The sequence below is a fragment of the Hyla sarda genome, chromosome 8, assembly GCF_029499605.1.
Source record: "Hyla sarda isolate aHylSar1 chromosome 8, aHylSar1.hap1, whole genome shotgun sequence".
In the NCBI taxonomy this organism is placed as follows: Eukaryota; Metazoa; Chordata; class Amphibia; order Anura; family Hylidae; genus Hyla; species Hyla sarda.
Genome location: NC_079196.1, coordinates 227,587,175 through 227,608,570, shown reverse-complemented (window position 1 = coordinate 227,608,570; position 21,396 = coordinate 227,587,175). Strand labels below are relative to the sequence as shown.

Below are 21,396 nucleotides of genomic sequence, written 5' to 3'. Positions count from 1 at the left end.
ATTTAGACATTGCCACCTAATGGTGAGGATGAGGTAGTGCGCTCACTTTTCATGTGTATAGAACAATTTCTGGGTTATTACAATCACATATGTTAAAATCACAGTAAGCAGTCAGCGCCCCCTAGTGGAGACTGTAGGCAGCAGATTAATATTATTGGCTCTGATCGGGGCCCTCACCTGTTTTGCCGTCTGAGTTTGGAGGGGAGAGCAGCTCTCGGAGGTGCGAGGTTTTCATCCCTTGTATCCAGCCGAGGTCAAGTAAAGACAGGGAGGGGAACGTGGTGGTCCAGAGCGAGGAGACCGCCATCCACGTGCAGCCGGCGAGCAGCAGCTCCTTCAGTCCTGAGGAGAGAAGAGATCCCCCCCCGATCAGTCATCACCTCACCTCCTCCATCACCGGGGCCGACACTAAAGTGTACAGGGGATTTATTCTATAATAGGGGGAGAGGAGCTGAGATACAAGAGACAGGAAGTAGGGAACAAAACTATTAAAGGGGCATTCCGCTGGAAAACTTTTTTTATTTTTTATTTAATTTTTTTTTTTAAATCAACTGGTGCCAGAAGGTTAAACAGATTTGTAAATTACTTCTATTAAAAAATCTTAATCCTTCCAGTACTTATCAGCTGCTGAATACTACAGAGGAAATTCTTTTATTTTTGGAACACAGAGTTCTCTGCTGACATCATGACCACAGTGCTCTCTGCTGACATCTCTGTCCATATTAGCAACTGTCCAGAGCAGCATATGTTTGCTATGGGAATTTTCTCCTACTCTGGACAGTTCCTAAGATGGACAGAGATTGTAAGCAGAGGGCTCTGTGCTCGTGATGTCAGCAGAGAGCTCTGTGTTCCAAAAAGAAAATTTCCTCTGTAGTTTTCAGCAGCTAATAAGTACAGGAAGGATTAAGATTTTTTTAATAGAAGTAATTTACAAATCTGTTGACTTTCTGGCACCAGTTGATTTAAAAAAACAAACAAACAAAAAAAGTTTTCCACCGGAGTACGCCTTTAACCCCTTAAGAACTCAACAACTTTTTTTTTACATTTTCATTTTTGTTTTTTGCGCGACCAGTTGTCCGTTGTAATGACATTGCTCACTTTACCATAAAATGTATGGCGCAAACAAAAAATACTATTTGTGTGGGGAAATTAAAAAGAAAACCGCAATTTTGCAAATTTTGGAAGGTTTCGTTTTCACGTAGTACAATTTACGGTAAAAATGACGTGTGTTTTTTATTCTTTGGGTTAAACGATTAAAATGATCCCAATAATTAGATACTTTTCTATTATTGTTGTGCTTTAAAAAAATTACAAACTTTTTAACCAAATTAGTACGTTTAAAATCTCGCTATTTTGGAGACCTATAACTTTTTCATTTTTCCGTATAAGCGGCGGTATGAGGGCTCATTTTTTGCGCTGTGATCTGTACTTTTTATTGATACCATATTTGCTTATATAAAACCTTTAACACATTTATTAATATTTTTGGGAATAAAAGGTTATAAAAAAGCAGCTATTTTGGACTTTTTTTTTACGTTCACCAAACAGTATCATTAACATTTTATTAGTTCGGATATTTACGCACACGGCGATACCAAATATGTATTATAAATTATATACACCCATTCCACTATTCTGGATGTGCTGCTTTTTATGAACTTTCTATATATATATATATATATATATATATATATATATATATATATATATATATATATATCTATCTATCTATATCTATATCTATATATATATCTATATGTGTATATATATATATCTATATGTGTATATATATATATATATATATATATATATATATATATATATATATATATATGTATTTAATTTATTTTTTTTACACTTTTTGGGGGTGATATAGGGAAAATGGGACCATTTTACGTTTTTATTGGGGGACGGGGTTTTTCACATTTATTTTACTTTTTTTTTTTACTTTTATCTTTACACTTTAATAGTCTCCATAGGGGACTATTTATAGCAATCCTTTGATTGCTAATACTGTTCAGTGCTATGCATAGGACACAGCACTGATCAGTATTATCGGTCATCATCTGCTCTGGTCTGCTCGATCTCAGACCAGAGCAGAAGACCCATGGAAGGCAGCGGAGGCAGGTGAGGGGACCCCCGGCTGTCATTCTGGATGATCGGATCGCCGCGGTAGCGATGCGGGAGATCCAATCATCCATTTTAGTGACCGCAATGCTGCAGATGACCTGATCTGTATTGATCACGGCATCTGAGGGGTTAATGGTGGACATCTGCGTCGTTAAGGGGTTTAAGCCCAAAGATGTGTTTGAGATTAGGACTCTATTAAAGGGGTACTCCATGGGAAAACATTTTATTTTCTTATATCAACTGGTGCCAGAAAGTTAAACAGATTTGTAAATTACTTCTATTTAAAAATCTTAATCCTTCCAGTACTTATCAGCTGCTGTTATGATCCACAGGAAGTTCTTTTTTTTTTTAATTACCTTTCTGTCTGACACAGTGCTCTCCGCTGACACCTCTCTGTCTGTCTCAGGAACTGTCCAGAGCAGGAGAGGTTTTTCTATGGGGATTTTCTACTACTCTGGACAGTTCCTGTGACAGACAGAAGTGTCAGCAGAGAGCACTGTGGTCAGGCAGAAAGGAAATTCAAAAAGAAGAGAACTTCCTGTGGATATTAACAGCAGCTGATAAGTACTGGAAGGATTAAGATTTTTTTTAATAGAAATAATTTAGAAATCTGTTTAACTTTCTGGCACCAGTTGATATAAGAAAATAAAATGTTTTCCCATTGAGTACCCCTTTAATAGATTCATAATCTCAAAACACATCTTTGGGCTTTAACCCCTTAACGACGCCGGACTTAAATGTACGTCCTGGTGAGCTGGTACTTAAGTTAAATAAAAAATGTTTCCAGTGGAGTACCCCTTTAAGTGCAAACCAAATATGACTGCGTGTCATTGCAAAATACTGTGGTAGGCATGCTGGTTAAAGGGGTACTCCATTTTTTTGCCAACGCTAGGTGTGGGCTGCTGGGGTCGTGACATCAAGGCCATGCCCCTTGTGATGGCACGCCCCCCTCAATGCAAGTCTATGGGAGGGGGGGCGTGGCATTCGCCACACCCCTCCCATAGACTTGCATTGAGGGGGGGAGTGGCCGTGGCGTCACTACCCCTGCAGCCCGCACCCAGTGTTCGGAATAAAATGTTCAGAACACTGTGGCAGTGGAGTACCCCTTTAAGGCTGCAGGAGAGTGATAGAGCGATATTTCAGATAACAATCCACCCAACCTAAACCCGGTTGAGATAGTTTGGGATGAGCCAACAAGTTCTCAGCCCCTCCGGAGTCTCCTTCAGGACCATTCCAGGTGACTACATCATAAAGATGATTGAGAGAATGCCGAGAGCGCGTGAAGTCGTCAGAATAAAGAGTATGTAAGACATAAAACATTCTGGTTTAACTTCTTAAGAACGTAGGGCGTACCTGTACGCCCTACGGCTGGTAAATAAAACGGGGTCACGCCGTGACCCCGCGTCATAATGGGTCGGTCCCGGCGGCTAATGATAGCCGGGACCCTGGGCTAATAGCGTGCAGCACCTATCGTTGTGCCACGCGCTATTAACCCTTTAGACGCGGTGATCAAAGTTGACTGCCGCTTGTAAAATGAAAGTGAAAGCTTCCCGGCAGCTCTGTCGGGCTAATCGGGACCATCGCGATAAAATCGAGAGGTCCCCTTACCTTGCTCCATCGCATCTGATCAGCGATTGATTGCTCCAAGCCCGAGATACAGGCTTGAGCAATCGACCGCCTATAACACTGATAAATGCAAAGCTATGGCTTTGCAGTGAACAGTGTAAAAGATCAGGGTGTGCAGTGTTATAGCCCCTATGGGATAACAATAATCAGTGTAAAAGATCAGTGTGTGCAGTGTTATAGTCTCCTATGGGATAATAATGATCAGTATAAGAGATCAGTGTGTGCAGTGTTATAGTCTCCTATGGGATAATAATGATCAGTATAAGAGATCAGTGTGTGCAGTGTTATAGGTCCCTATGGGATAACAATGATCAGTATGAGAGATCAGTGTGTGCAGTGTTATAGGCCCCTATGGGATAACAATGATCAGTATAAGAGATCAGTGTGTGCAGTGTTATAGCCTCCAATGGGATAACAATGATCAGTATAAGAGATCAGTGTGTGCAGTGTTATAGCCTCCAATGGGATAACAATGATCAGTATAAGAGATCAGGGTGTGCAGTGTTATAGTCTCCTATGGGATAACAATAATCAGTGTAAAAGATCAGTGTGTGCAGTGTTATAGCCTCCTATGGGATAATAATGATCAGTATAAGAGATCAGTGTGTGCAGTGTTATAGCCTCCTATGGGATAATAATGATCAGTATAAGAGATCAGTGTGTGCAGTGTTATAGCCTCCTATGGGATAACAATAATCAGTGTAAAAGATCAGTGTGTGCAGTGTTATAGCCTCCTATGGGATAATAATGATCAGTATAAGAGATCAGTGTGTGCAGAGTTATAGCCTCCTATGGGATAATAATGATCAGTATAAGAGATCAGTGTGTGCAGTGTTATAGCCTCCTATGGGATAATAATGATCAGTATAAGAGATCAGTGTGTGCAGTGTTATAGCCTATAGTAGAGTATGAAAAACAAAAAAGGACAATGCGCCCGTATCTGTGCCGTTATCCTCACCAACAGAGAAATAAGGTATCACAATGAAGTGTGCTCACCTGGTAGTGTTATGCTGAGAGCATAACATCTATGGTTGCTTTGGGAGCCCAACTGGTGTGGGTCAGTGGTCACAGTGTGCTGCCTGGATCCTTCCGTCTCGCAGGACGGTCAAACGTGGAAGATGCAATAGCAATAAAGAAGCGATCCTTAGCTAAGGATTGGACCTGAGGAAGAGGGGAGCGTGTCCCTTCGTAACGCGTAGTCCCTGCACATGTTCTGAATAAAGTATGTTCCTACTTACCATCGGCCTCTGAATTTCTACTCTGCCGCACGGGTGAGCACCGTCTAAGGATCGCTTCTTCATTGCTATTGCATCTTCCAGTGTTATAGCCTCCAATGGGATAACAATGATCAGTATAAGAGATCAGTGTGTGCAGTGTTTTCGTCTCTTATGGGATAACAATGATCAGTATAAGAGATCAGTGTGTGCAGTGTTATAATCTCCTATGGGATAACAATGATCAGTATAAGAGATCAGTGTGTGCAGAGTTATAGTCTCCTATGGGATAACAATGATCAGTATAAGAGATCAGTGTGTGCAGAGTTATAGTCTCCTATGGGATAACAATGATCAGTATAAGAGATCAGTGTGTGCAGAGTTATAGTCTCCTACGGGATAACAATGATCAGCAGTATAAGAGATCAGTGTGTGCAGTGTTTTTGTCCCTTATGGGAGCTATAACACTGCAAAAAATAAAATAAAAAAATAAAGTGGAAAAAAAAATAAAAAGTTAATAAAAGTAATTTAACCCCTTCCCTAATAAAAGTTTGAATCACCCCCCTTTTCCCATAAAAAAAATAATAAATAAAATAAAATCTAAATAAAAATATGTGGTATCGCCACATGCGGAAGTGTCTGAATTATAAAAATATATCATTAAACTGCACGGTCAATGGTGTACGCGCAAAAAAAATCCAAAGTCCGTAATAGCGTATTTTGGTCACTTTTTATATCATGAAAAAAAATGCGATCAAAAAGTGCCATCAATGCATAAATGGTACCGCTAAAAATTTCAGGTCACGGTGCAAAAAATGAGCCCTCATAACGGCCGTACACAGAAAAAAGTTATAGGGGTCAGAAGATGACAATTGTAAACGTATACATTTTCCTGCATGTAATTATGATTTTTTTCAGAAGTGCGACAATATCCAACCTATATAAGTAGGGGATCATTTTAACCGTATGGACCTACAGAAGATAAGGTGTCATTTTTACCGAAAAATATACTGTGTAGAAACGGAAGCCCCCAAAAGTTACAAAATGGAATTTTCTCTTCAATTTTGTCGCACAATTAATTTTTTTTCCGTTTCGTCGTAGATTTTTTGGTAAAATGACTAATGTCACTGCAAAGTAGAATTGGTGGCGCAAAAAATAAACCATAATATGGAATTTTATGTGCGAAATTTAAAGCGTTATGTTTTTTTAGAAGGGGATGAGGAAAAAATGAAAATGCAAAAGCGGAAAAACCCTGCGTCCTTAAAGGGGTTAAAATATGTTTACTAAATTCAAAATATATCCCTTAGTGTTCAGGTCTTCAAGATGAATCTATAAGTTAGAAAAAGCAACGAAAAAAAAACAACAACAACCAAGAAATGACGACAAGCTGTGTCCAAACCTGTGTGTGGTGCATAAAGATGGAGGGAGAGAAGCTGCGCGCTGGGATATACAGGGTTACAGGGTTGGAGAAGGATTCATGAGCAAAAAGCAGAGTAAAGACCAACTGGACATTTAGGAGAGAGGATGGGAGTCCTGCTTACCCCTCTCAAAGTCTGACTGACAGCGTCCCCCGCCCACACAGGATGACTGACAGCATCCCCCGCCCCCACACAGGATGACTGACAGCATCCCCCGCCCACACACAGGATGACTGACAGCATCCCCCGCCCCCACACAGGATGACTGACAGCATCCCCCGCCCCCACACAGGATGACTGACAGCATCCCCCGCCCACACACAGGATGACTGACAGCATCCCCCGCCCACACACAGGATGACTGACAGCATCCCCGCCCCCACACAGGATGACTGACAGCATCCCCCGGCCACACACAGGATGACTGACAGCATCCCCCGCCCACACACAGGGTAATTGACATCTTCCCCCGCCCACACACAGGCTGATTGACAGCGTCCCCGACCCACACACACACACACACACACACACAGGCTGATTGACAGCGTCCCTGACGCACACACACAGGCTGATTGACAGCGTCCCCCGCCCACACACACAGGCTGATTGACAGCGTCCCCCGCCCACACACACAGGCTGATTGACAGCGTCCCTGACCCACACACACAGGCTGATTGACAGCGTCCCCCGCCCACACACACAGGCTGATTGACAGCGTCCCCGACCCACACACACAGGCTGATTGACAGCGTCCCCGACCCACACACACAGGCTGATTGACAGCGTCCCTGACGCACACACACAGGCTGATTGACAGCGTCCCTGACGCACACACACAGGCTGATTGACAGCGTCCCTGACCCACACACACAGGCTGATTGACAGCGTCCCCCGCCCACACACACAGGCTGATTGACAGCGTCCCTGACCCACACACACAGGCTGATTGACAGCGTCCCCCGCCCACACACAGGCTGATTGACAGCGTCCCCCGCCCACACACAGGCTGATTGACAGCGTCCCTGACCCACACACACAGGCTGATTGACAGCATTAGGGTACACTTACATAGTGCAGTTTTGGAGCCAAAACTAGGTGTGGATTATAAGGAATTAGATCACTTACTTCTTACTTTTGTTTTTTACTATTCCACACTAGGATTATAAAAATTTTATTGTATATAATATTTATTTTCTCTAATTCATTGTAAGAATAACTGCAGCGCAGAACTACAAAACAACTGCATTGTGTAAGAGAACCCTTAGGGCATTGTTCACACACCATAAAAAGCAGCTGCTTTCTTTTTTTACCCATTTGTGGATGAAGCAGCGCGGCCTCAATCCCATACAGCAGTGTCCGGTCATTACACCAGTCATTCATCCCATACAGCAGTGTCCGGTCATTACACCAGTCATTCATCCCATACAGCAGTGCCCGGTCATTACACCAGTCATTCATCCCATACAGCAGTGCCCGGTCATTACACCAGTCATTACACCAGTCATTCATCCTATACAGCAGTGCCCGGTCATTACACCAGTCATTCATCCTATACAGCAGTGCCCGGTCATTACACCAGTCATTACACCAGTCATTCATCCCATACAGCAGTGCCCAGTCATTACACCAGTCATTCATCCCATACAGCAGTGCCCGGTCATTACACCAGTCATTCATCCCATACAGCAGTGCCCGGTCATTACACCAGTCATTCATCCCATACAGCAGTGCCCGGTCATTACACCAGTCATTCATCCCATACAGCAGTGCCCGGTCATTACACCAGTCATTCATCCCATACAGCAGTGCCCGGTCATTACACCAGTCATTACACCAGTCATTCATCCCATACAGCAGTGCCCGGTCATTACACCAGTCATTCATCCCATACAGCAGTGCCCGGTCATTACACCAGTCATTACACCAGTCATTCATCCCATACAGCAGTGCCCGGTCATTACACCAGTCATTCATCCTATACAGCAGTGCCCGGTCATTACACCAGTCATTCATCCTATACAGCAGTGCCCGGTCATTACACCAGTCATTCATCCCATACAGCAGTGCCCGGTCATTACACCAGTCATTCATCCCATACAGCAGTGCCCGGTCATTCCACCAGTCATTCATCCCATACAGCAGTGCCCAGTCATTCCACCAGTCATTCATCCCATACAGCAGTGCCCGGTCATTACACCAGTCATTCATCCCATACAGCAGTGCCCAGTCATTCCACCAGTCATTACACCAGTCATTCATCCCATACAGCAGTGCCCAGTCATTACACCAGTCATTCATCCCATACAGCAGTGCCCAGTCATTCCACCAGTCATTCATCCCATACAGCAGTGCCCGGTCATTACACCAGTCATTCATCCCATACAGCAGTGCCCAGTCATTACACCAGTCATTACACCAGTCATTCATCCCATACAGCAGTGCCCAGTCATTACACCAGTCATTCATCCCATACAGCAGTGCCCAGTCATTACACCAGTCATTCATCCCATACAGCAGTGCCCAGTCATTACACCAGTCATTCATCCCATACAGCAGTGCCCGGTCATTACACCAGTCATTCATCCCATACAGCAGTGCCCAGTCATTACACCAGTCATTACACCAGTCATTACACCAGTCATTCATCCCATACAGCAGTGCCCATACATTACACCAGTCATTCATCCCATACAGCAGTGCCCGGTCATTACACCAGTCGTTACACCAGTCATTACACCAGTCATTCATCCCATACAGCAGTGCCCAGTCATTCCACCAGTCATTCATCCCATACAGCAGTGCCCGGTCATTACACCAGTCATTCATCCCATACAGCAGTGCCCAGTCATTACACCAGTCATTCATCCCATACAGCAGTGCCCGGTCATTACACCAGTCATTCATCCCATACAGCAGTGCCCAGTCATTACACCAGTCGTTACACCAGTCATTACACCAGTCATTCATCCCATACAGCAGTGCCCGGTCATTACACCAGTCATTACACCAGTCATTACACCAGTCATTCATCCTATACAGCAGTGCCCGGTCATTACACCAGTCATTACACCAGTCATTCATCCCATACAGCAGTGCCCGGTCATTACACCAGTCATTCATCCCATACAGCAGTGCCCGGTCATTACACCAGTCATTCATCCCATACAGCAGTGCCCAGTCATTACACCAGTCGTTACACCAGTCATTCATCCCATACAGCAGTGCCCAGTCATTACACCAGTCGTTACACCAGTCGTTACACCAGTCATTCATCCCATACAGCAGTGCCCAGTCATTACACCAGTCATTCATCCCATACAGCAGTGCCCAGTCATTACACCAGTCATTCATCCCATACAGCAGTGCCCAGTCATTACACCAGTCATTCATCCCATACAGCAGTGCCCAGTCATTCCACCAGTCATTCATCCCATACAGCAGTGCCCGGTCATTACACCAGTCATTACACCAGTCATTCATCCCATACAGCAGTGCCCAGTCATTACACCAGTCATTCATCCCATACAGCAGTGCCCAGTCATTACACCAGTCATTCATCCCATACAGCAGTGCCCGGTCATTACACCAGTCATTCATCCCATACAGCAGTGCCCGGTCATTACACCAGTCATTCATCCCATACAGCAGTGCCCAGTCATTACACCAGTCATTACACCAGTCATTCATCCCATACAGCAGTGCCCGGTCATTACACCAGTCATTCATCCCATACAGCAGTGCCCAGTCATTACACCAGTCATTCATCCCATACAGCAGTGCCCGGTCATTCCACCAGTCATTCATCCCATTATTCCCGCTCACCCTGCAGTCGGTGGATCAGCCACGTCAGCTGTTTTTCGGATATGTTGGTCCAGCTCAGGTCTAGTCTGACCGGTTGCCTTCGGACTATACCACTTAACATAGGAGGGGTGATTGATTTTCTTCTACTCAAGTCGATGGATGTCCACAGCTGCCGATCACAACACCTGAAACATCAAAGGACACGTCAGAGAGAAGGCAAAACAACCGCCGGATGAGCGAGAGACGTGTGACGGCCAATTACAAGACTGATCCCCCCCCCACAGAGGGCGAAACAACCACTGGATGAGCGAGAGCCGGGTGATGGCCAGATATAAGACTGATCACCCCCCCCTCCCCCCCAGGGAAGGTGAAACAACCGCTGGATGAGCGAGAGACAGGTGATGGCCAGATCCAACACTGATCCCCCCCTCCCCCCAGGGAAGGTGAAACAACCGCTGGATGAGCGAGAGACAGGTGATGGCCAGATCCAACACTGATTCCCCCCCCCCCCATGGAGGGTGAAACAACCGCTGGATGAGCAAGAGCTGGGTGACAGCCAAGTTGTCTTAGGGCCGGAGTACCCCTTTAAATAAGGGCAGAACAAAACTATCCAAGTAAATGGAAACATCACTAAAAGCGCCAACACGGTAATAAATGTTCTCTGTACGGGAAAGATCTTCAGTAAAAAGAAATCCACATGAACGGCGGACTCACCGTGTAGTTGTGGCCGAATACTTAGAGACTGACACAAATTTTAGTTTAGTGTTTTTTTAGTTTAGGTTTCTATGGTTACTGAAGGACAATTATAAGTGTTTCATCCTTTTTTAGGTTATTTTTACATAGATCTGATGTATTTATTAATAAGACTCTATATATCTCCAGTATTGACCCTTCTCCCAGATTCCTGCAGTTCCCCCCGTGATGCTCCTGGGCCCAATCCTGACCTCTGACCTCCCATTCTTACCCCATCACAGATTTGGGGTTTTTGTTTGCTCTCCCAGGATTGACCACAGGTTCTCCATGGGATTGAGATCTGAGGATTTTCCCGGCCTTGGACCCAAAATTCTAAAAATTTTCCCCCCAATCCCCTTAGTTATGACTTCTGCCTGGTCACATGGTCTCCATAATGCTGTGGAAAGGAACGTCTATCAACACCTTGGTCCTGGATGGCTGGAGATGTTGCACCTGGAAAACATTTTTTTTTTTTTTAAATCAACTGGTGCCAAAAAGTTAAACAGATTTGTAAATTACTTCTATTTAAAAATCTTAATCCTTCTAGTACTTAGCTGCTGCATAATACAGAGGAAATTCTTTTCTTTTTGAATTTCCTTTCTGTGCTCTCTGCTGACACCTCTGTCCATGTCAAGAAGCAAATCCCCATAGCAAACCTCTCTTGCTCTGGACAGTTCCTGAGACAGACAGAGGTGTCAGCAGAGAGCACTGTGGTCAGACTGGAAACAACTACACAACTTCCTCTGGAGAATACAGCAGCTGATAAGTACTGGAAGGGTTAAGATTTTTAAATAGAAGTAATTTACAAATCTGCATAACTTTCTGGCACCAGTTGATTTAAAAAATAATGTTTTCCACCGGAGTACCCCTTTAATGTTTACATCCCAGTAAGTGCCAGGACGTCTCCTGAAGAGGATTTAGCTCAGGGATGGGTTCAGCACCAGGACAGATATTAAAGGGGTACTCCACTGCCCCAGCGTTCAGAACATTGTGTTCCGAATGCTGAGTGCAGGCTGTAGGGGTCGTGATGTCACAGCCACGCCCCCTCATGCTGTCATGCGACTGCTCCACCCCCTCCCATAGACTTGCATTGAGGGGGCGTAGTGTGACATCACGACCACGTCACATGGCAGAAGTGATAACTAACGGGAACAAAACATCAACATCTTGAATCCATGACCAGGAATCTCCCCAGATCTCAATCCTATAGAGAACCTATGGTCCCAAAAACAAAATCCCCAAAATTGTGATAAACTAAACAATGATGAGGTGAGAATGGGAGGTCAGAGGTCAGGATTGGGGCTAGATGCTGATATCCAGTATCACAGGGGGAACTGCAGAAATCATAAAAAAGAATAAGAAGGGTCACAGCAATGGGAGTATAGAGTCTAAACATAAACCTGATGTATTTGTCTATAAAAGCTTAAAACTTATCAAAATGTGTGTCAGTCTAAACTTTTGGCTGACAACTGTACATACATTACTAACCCCTGCATTATACTCCAGAGCTGTACTCACTATTCTGCTGGTGAGATCACTGTGTACATACATTACATTACTTATCCTGTACTGATCCTGAGTTATATCCTGTATTATACTCCAGAGCTGTACTCACTATTCTGCTGGTGAGATCACTGTGTACATACATTACATTACTTATCCTGTACTGATCCTGAGTTATATCCTGTATTATACCCCAGAGCTGTACTCACTATTCTGCTGGTGAGATCACTGTGTACATACATTACATTACTTATCCTGTACTGATCCTGAGTTATATCCTGTATTATACCCTAGAGCTGTACTCACTATTCTGCTGGTGAGATCACTGTGTACATACATTACTTATCCTGTACTGATCCTGAGTTATATCCTGTATTATACTCCAGAGCTGCACTCACTATTCTGCTGGTCAGGTCACTGTGTACATACATTACTAACCCCTGCATTATACTCCAGAGCTGTACTCACTATTCTGCTGGTGGGGTCACTATGTACATACATTACTTATCCTGTACTGATCCTGAGTTATATCCTGCATTATACTCCAGAGCTGTACTCACTATTCTGCTGGTGAGATCACTGTGTATATACATTACATTACTTATCCTGTACTGATCCTGAGTTATATCCTGTATTATACTCCAGAGCTGTACTCACTATTCTGCTGGTGAGGTCACTGTGTACATACATTACATTACTTATCCTGTACTGATCCTGAGTTATATCATGTATTATTCTCCAGAGCTGTACTCACTATTCTGCTGGTGGAGTCACTGTGTACATACATTACATTACTTATCCTGTACTGATCCTGAGTTATATCCTGTATTATACTCCAGAGCTGTACTCACTATTCTGCTGGTGAGATCACTGTGTATATACATTACATTACTTATCCTGTACTGATCCTAAGTTATATCCTGTATTATACCCCAGAGCTGTACTCACTATTCTGCTGGTGAGGTCACTGTGTACATACATTACATTACTTATCCTGTACTGATCCTGAGTTATATCCTGTATTATACTCCAGAGCTGTACTCACTATTCTGCTGGTGAGGTCACTGTGTACATACATTACTTATCCTGTACTGATCCTGAGCTATATCCTGTATTATACTCCAGAGCTGCACTCACTATTCTGCTGGTGAGGTAACTGTGTACATACATTACATTACTTATCCTGTACTGATCCTGAGCTATACAGGGGGGCAAGAAAGTATTTAGTCAGCCCCCAATTGTACAACTTCTCCCCCTTATAAAGATGAGGCTGTAATTTTCATCATAGGTTATAACCTCAACTATGAGAGACAGAATGAGAAAAAACAAAACAAAAAACACATTGTCTGATTTTTAAAGAATTTGGGGGACATTTATATAATCTTGCTTATGCATGTATTTTTTTGTTGTTTTTTTTTGCTTAGGTACAACAAACGTATAACAAGTCACATTACCTTTATAAATTTGTCTCACGTAAGCAAATCAGCTGTTGTATCAGTTTCCCTTTTGAGATTTTGCTCATGTAAGTAAGAGCAGGAGTAAATATATGGCATTTTTTGATGGTGTGCGACTTTTTTGCGACAGTCGCACGTTATAAACCTCTGACCACTGCAATTCCATTTTCAAAACTTAGGCAGAAAGTCACACAAAAAACAGCATGGTCGCATATGCGACATTTGAGAGAATTATAAGCAAGAAAAAGGGAGTAAATCCTTTTATATCCTTTTATATCAAATGATGGTGGAAAATAAGTATTTGGTCACCTACAAATAAACAAGATTTCTGGCTCTCACAGACCTGTAACTTCTTTAAGAGTCTCCTCTGTCCTCCACTCGTTACCTGTATTAATGGCTCCTGTGTGAACTTGTTATCAGTATAAAAGACACCTGTCCACAACCTCAAACAGTCACACTCCAAACTCCACTATGGCCAAGACCAAAGAGCTGTCGAAGGACACCAGAAACAAAATTGTAGACCTGCACCAGGCTGGGAAGACTGAATCTGCAATAGGCAAACAGCTTGGTGTGAAGAAATCAACTGTGGGAGCAATTATTAGAAAATGGAAGACATACAAGACCACTGATAATCTCCCTCCATCTGGGGCTCCACGCAAGATCTCACCCCGTGGTGTCAAAATGATCACAAGAACGGTGAGCAAAAAATCCCAGAACCACACGGGGGGGACCTAGTGAATGACCCGCAGAGAGCTGGGACCAAAGCAACAAAGGCTACCATAAGTAACACACTACCCCGCCAGGGACTCAAATCATGCAGTGCCAGACGTGTCCCCCTGCTTAAGCCAGTACATGTCCAGGCCCGTCTGAAGTTTGCTGGAGAGAATTTGGATGATCCAGAAGAGTATTGGGAGAATGTTATATGGTCAGATGAAACTAAAGTAGAACTTTTTGGTAAAAACTCAACTCGTTGTGTTTGGAGGAGAAAGAATGTTGCATCCAAAGTACACCATACCTACTGTGAAGCATGGGGGTGGAAACATCATGCTTTGGGGCTGTTTTTCTTCTAAGGGACCAGGACGACTGATCCGTGTAAAGGAAAGAATGAATGGGGCCATGTATCGTGAGATTTTGAGTGAAAACCTCCTTCGATCAGCAAGGGCATTGAAGATGAAATGTAGCATGGTCTTTCAGCATGACAATGATCCCAAACACACCGCCTGTGCAATGAAAAAGTGGTTTCGTAAGAAGCATTTCAAGGTCCTGGAGTGGCCTAGCCAGTCTCCAGATCTCAACTCCATAGAAAACCTTTGGAGGGAGTTGAAAGACCGTGTTGCCCAGCGATAGCCCGAAAACATCACTGCTCTAGAGGAGATCTGCATGGAGGAATGGGCCAAAATACCAGAAACAGCGTGTGAAAACCTCGTGAAGTCAGAAAACGTTTGATCTCTGTCATTGCCAACAAAGGGGAAATAAAGTATTGAGATAAACTTTGGTTATTGACCAAATACTTGTTTTCCACCATAATTTGCAAAATAAATTCTTTAAAAATCAGACAATGATTTTATGGATTTTTTTCTCATTCTGTCTCTCATAGTTGAGGTTATAACCTATGATGGAAATTACAGCCTCTACCATCTTTTTAATTGGGAGAACTTGCACAATTGGGGGTTGATAATACTTTTTGCCCCACTGTATCTTGTATTATACTCCAGAGCTGTGGCTGTCCGTTCATGCTGGGAGTTGTGGTTTTGTAACAGCTGAAGACACACTGACACCCTGCCCAATCACACACGACCACAGTGACAATTATTGCCTGTGTGTCCCGCCCCACCCCCACTCTTACCACCGGTTCCAGGTCCGGCACACCCGCATACAGACGCATAGCTCTTTGTGTCCCAAATGCCTAAAAACAGCAAGCCAGACCCCCCTCTGCATTACATGGTCCGTTCCACTGTCCAAAGGCAGGGAGTCTGGCTCGGGGCTATGAGGAGGGGGTCGTACCACGTGTCTCTCTAGTTGGAGGGGAGGTGGTTTAGGTGGAGATGGCACCAGCGGCCTTTTTAGTATCTGAGTCCTGGACAAGGCCTGAACCGCGTTGCGACCACATGTCCCTTTCCTGATGGCCACCCCTCCTCTCCGGTTCTCCTTCTCCCTGCTGTTCCCCCGGGGTGATTTCTGTTTGCCGTTCCTGGTGCCGTTTTGTCCGTCCGTGGCAGAGCCCCCTCCTCCTCCCTCCTCGTCTTCCTCTGAGCTGGTGCTGAAGCTGATCCGGGACGACCGCCCCTCCCCTCCTCCTTCGCCGGTGTCGCTGCTTCCCCGGGAAGCCTTTGAGTCTGAGTCAGAATCGGAGTCGGAGCTGGAGCTCGAGGTGCTGCTTCTGGCCCGTTCCAGCATCTGGCACATCTGCTTGAAGCGCTCGATCTTCTCTCGCTGGTGAGAGCGGTCAGACACTGGCACCGGTTCTGATGGCGCCTGCGGCTCCTGCGGGGGGGGGGGAAAACGGAGCCGTCAGTTCTATTATCAGGAGGAGGAGAAACCTACCACAACAATAATGCAGCGGCTCCGCGGCGGACGCACCTTCTTGATCTTCTTGTCTTTCTCGGCCTTCACCTGCCAAATCAGAAGAGAAAACATGAGAAATACAAAACAAGGGCAAATGTGGGATAACAACGGACTATAGAGAGTTAATAAGGCACTCACCCCAATGACGTTCAGATCTTCTAATGCCATTACGCCCCTGCACCTTCATCCCTTGGTGTCGCAGCTATTGTAATCTGATGTTAAAGGGGTACTCCACCCCTAGACACCTTATCCCCTATCCAAAGTAAACTTCACTCCGTGCCAGATGACTGGCGATGCAGGGCGGAGGCTTGTGACACCACGGCCACGCCCCCTCAATGCAAGTCTATGGGAGGGGGCGTGACGGACGTCACGCCCCCTCCCATAGACTTGCATTGAGGGGGCATGGCCGTGGCTTCACAAGCCTCCAAGGCTTGGATAGGGGATAAGATGTCTAGGGGCGGACATCATCATCAGGGTGAGTGCCACGTTTTAATTTCCTTGCCTTTGGAATGATGTATGTCGCTATATACCATCACTACATAGAGCTGTCGTTTCACTAAATGGATACTCCGTTACATCTGCTGTGCATAGTCCCAATTAGAGATGAGCGAACTTACAGTAAATTCGATTCGTCACAGACTTCTCGGCTCGGCAGTTGATGACTTATCCTGCATAAATTAGTTCCGCTTTCCGGTGCTCCGGTGGGCTGGAAAAGGTGGATACATTACTAGGAAAGAGTCTCCTAGGACTGTATCCACCTTTTCCAGCCCACCGGAGCACCTGAAAGCTGAACTAATTTATGCAGGAAAAGTCATCAACTGCCGAGCCGAGAAGTTCGTGACGAATCAAATTTACTGTAAGTTCGCTCATCTCTAGTCCCAATACCCCCTTGTGTTTTGCACTATGGAGTAAAGCGGATATTTGTGATCTGTCAGCCAATATGATAACAGCAAAAAATGGATTTATACAGCTTTTATCTTATTTAACTAATGTTAAGAACTAATTTTTATTTTTTTATAAATCTCAAAAAAATTTAATAAAATAAAATACCAATAAAAATCAACCAATTTTGACCTCTCACTCCCCCCCCCCCCCCCCCCATCTTTGGGGCTCAATTTTTTTTTGCGCCCTGATGTGTAGTTTCCAGTTGTATCATTTTGTAGTAGTTGAGACTTTTTCTTTATTGCTTTTTATTCTATTTTTTCTAATACACTGGGGTCCTGGGTTCAACCAAAGGACAACATCTGCAATGAGTTTGTATGTTCTCCCTGCGTTTGTGAGGGTTTCCCCTGGTTACTCCGGTTTCCTCCCACACTCCGAAAACATGCTGATCGGTTCATTTAGATTGTGAGCCCCATGGGGACAGAGAACCAAATTGAGTGTACAATACTATGTGCACTATAGGAAGAATCTTATTTTTATTTACATTTTTATTATTATATCATCATTATATTATATAATTTTTATATATTTTTATATTATTGTTATTATATGTTTAGTATTTTATTATATTTGTATGTTATATTATCAAAATTTTATTTTTTTATTACTACTTTATTATTATAGTTATTATATTTTTTATATTTTATTTGTATATGAATTTTTAGATTATTTACTATTATATATATTTTTAATAATTTTTATTATAATTTTTTTTTTTTTTTTTTTTTTTTATACATTCTAAGACCCTGTGTGGTTCCCGGGGTTAAACAAGTGCTGGCAGGTTCCCTTTAGGCTATGTTCACATGGTGGATTTTTTGCGGCGTGTCGGCTCAGCGAACTTTCCGCAGACAGTGAGCACCGGCAAAATATGGATTCCACAATAAGAATTTACATGTCGCTTCTTTCTGCGCAGGCCGCAATTTGAATTTCCATGCCAGATGTTTCCGGCGTGGGAATTCCCCCTTGTGCGTGGTGCGGCAGAATCCCACTGCAACCAGAATTGGTTTTTGCAACAGAATTTGAACAAGGACTCAACCAGACAAGCTGATCATTCAGGATTCTGGAAAGCTGGGTTTCCACAAACCGATAACTGACCTTTTTCTTTACCCCTGCGTCCTGTTCCGGTTCCTTCTCCTTCTTCCTCTTATGTCCCTGGTTCTCGTCGGGCGGTTTCTTCCTGCCGGGGGCCTGGTCATCCGTCAGTTTCCACCGTACGGCGTCTTCTCTGTTGTCCAAGCGCCGTTTACCTGAACCGTCCAATGGATCCTGTGAAAGGAGCACGAAGAGGTATCATTAGGTCATGACGACGGACAATGTGGCGGATTATCGGACGATCCATGTAACATCTGCTTCCCAACCAGTGTGCCTCCAGCTGTTGCAAAACTACAACTCCCAACATGCCCGGACAGCCAAAGGCTGTCCGGGCATGCTGGGAGTTCTAGTTTTGCAACAGCTGGAGGCACACTGGTTGGGAAACACTGCTCTAAATGCTGCAGATGGAGTGACACGTGTTATGGCAACCCAATATGGTTTCCGTGTAGAAACTTTAGGGCCCGTACCCTGGAGTACGGTGATCCAAACAACCTGTCACTGACAGTCCAATGCCCCCTGCCCCTTAGTGCACACTCACCTTACACGTGCGGCCTTCCCTCACACAGCGCGGACACTCCCAGCAGTTGGGGATTTCCGTGTCGATGACGGCTTCAGCTTTACCCATCTGAGGAGAAACAAAGGGCGAGAAGAGGGAAGAAAGTGAGAACACGGATCACAGAAGTGACATCTGCACCAAATCACCACAACAAGGAGGAAACCTGCAAAAACTGCACAAAGTATGCGCCCAGTTGCAATACACAAAAAAATAAATTATAATATAATTAATATATTATAACGAATATAATATAATCATTTAACGAAAATATAATAATTTAACGAATATAATATTATAATAATATAATGAATATATTATAATAATATAATGAATATATTATAATATAATGAATATATTATAATATAATGAATATAATATAATAATTTAACGAATATAATATTATAATATAATGAATATAATATAATCTAATGAATATAATATTATAATAAAATGATTATAATATTATCAATAATATTATAATAATATAATGAATAATATAATAAAATATTATAATGATATAATGAATATAATAATATAATGAATATAATATATATATAGGGATATATAGGAATACACCTAAATTTTGGCTGCTGAAAATGCCCCTTTTGGCTGAGTAAATTTTCCGCCGATAATTTCAGTGGGCGTGGCTTAATCCTCTCCTAACCCATGACATACATGTACGTCATGGATCGGGTGAGGACATGACAATCAGTCCGCGTCATGCACAGAAGATGCCATCAACAGCTGAACTCTGCCTGTAGTGACTGAGATTGCTCCGACATTTAACTAGTTGCCACATTGTATGGTGCGGGTTCCTGACTCGAGCCCGCGCAATACCCGATGGCTCCTGATTCTTGTAGCGGGGGCCGCAGCTAATAGCCGACACATGGGAATTGCCACATGGCGGCTATTAACCATTTAGATTGCTGCTGTCAAAGCTGGCAGCGGCACCTAAAGGGTACTTTAAACACTCTCTGGTGGTCCAATGGGGTGGATCACTTCCCCGCAGTGCGACGATCCACTGTGGAGGTAGCCGGAGGGCTTATCTCTCCATCCCTGGGGTCTGTGGCTCAATCAAATGATTGCAGAGCACACAGATCAAGTGGGTTCTATGGAACCCCAGTGATCTGTATGAGGAATCTAATGATTTCTCCTAAAAGTCCCCTAAGGGGGCTAATAAAGTAAAAAAATAAAAATAAAAAGTTAAATAAAAAAAGTAAAAAAAACAGCCATTAACCCCTTCCATAAAAGTTTAAATCACCCTCCTGTGCTTGTCTCTCATCAGGCACGGAGCGGAGTTTGTTCCGTGCACGGGATGACTGGGGTGCCACGCCAGAAATCCTAAGGTCCCAGATAGGGGATGAGATGTCTAGGGGCGGAGTACCCCATTAATCATATAGATCAGTGGTCTTCAACCAGCGGACCTCCAGATGTTGCAAAACTACAACTCCCAGCATGCCCGGACAGCCATCGGCTGTCCGGGCATGCTGGGAGTTGTAGTTTTGCAACATCTGGATGTCCGCAGGTTGAAGACCACTGCTATAGATGATGTGACCAATGCAGATCATTACATCTATAGGCAAAAAGTAGGTAACTGTGGGTTTAGGTGGGCTTATTGGACCCCCGTAATGGAATAGCAGGGGTCTGATGAACACAAATGGCCGCTGAAGATCTCTTACCCTCCTCCGGCATGAAGGATGGCTGTACGAGAAGATCGCCGATAGTACTGATCAGTACTAGGTTATAACATCGTACAGAACATAGAAATTTATACATAATTTATTGATTACCATTAATAGTCCTCTCCCCCCCCCCAATAAAAATATAAATCAATAACTATTATAATGTTTATGATCCTGCAATTGATTCCATAACTTAAAAGGTGTATTCCAATAAAAAAAAAATTATCAACTGGCTCCAGAGAGTTAAATAGATTTGTAAATTACTTCTATTAAAAAAAAATCTTCATCCTTCCAATAATTATCAGCTGCTGAAGTTGAGTTGTTCTTTTCTGTCTGGCAACAGTGCTCTCTGCTGACATCTCTGCTTGTCTCGGGAACTGCACAGAGCAGGAGAGGTTTGCTATGGGGATTTGCTTCTACTCTGGACAGGTGTCATCAGAGAGCAGGTAGACAGAAAAGAACAACTCAACTTCAGCTGCTCATAAGTACTTAAAGGATTAAAGGGGTTATCCAGGAAAAAAAAAAAAACTTTATATTTTATATCAACTGGCTCCAGAAAAGTTAAATAGATTTGTAAATTACTTCTATTAAAAAAATCTTAATCCTTTCAGTACTTATGAGCTGATGAAGTTGGATAACCCATTTAAAGGGGTATTCCAGGCAAAACCTTTTTTTTTTTTA

General features: G+C 43.5%; 1 protein-coding gene across 1 annotated transcript in view; it reads right to left on the bottom strand.

The window, feature by feature from the left end:
• The window catches only part of FBXL19 (F-box and leucine rich repeat protein 19), a 36,284-nt gene that overhangs the window by 7,740 nt on the left and 7,148 nt on the right, over positions 1–21,396 (bottom strand). The window contains exons 4-9 of the mRNA XM_056534777.1: positions 19,016–19,102; positions 18,481–18,651; positions 16,459–16,491; positions 15,725–16,362; positions 10,211–10,374; positions 178–342 (exon numbers count right to left, since the gene is read on the bottom strand). Coding sequence (XP_056390752.1) covers positions 178–342; positions 10,211–10,374; positions 15,725–16,362; positions 16,459–16,491; positions 18,481–18,651; positions 19,016–19,102 — 1,258 coding nt within the window. The remainder of the gene's footprint in view (positions 1–177; positions 343–10,210; positions 10,375–15,724; positions 16,363–16,458; positions 16,492–18,480; positions 18,652–19,015; positions 19,103–21,396) is intronic.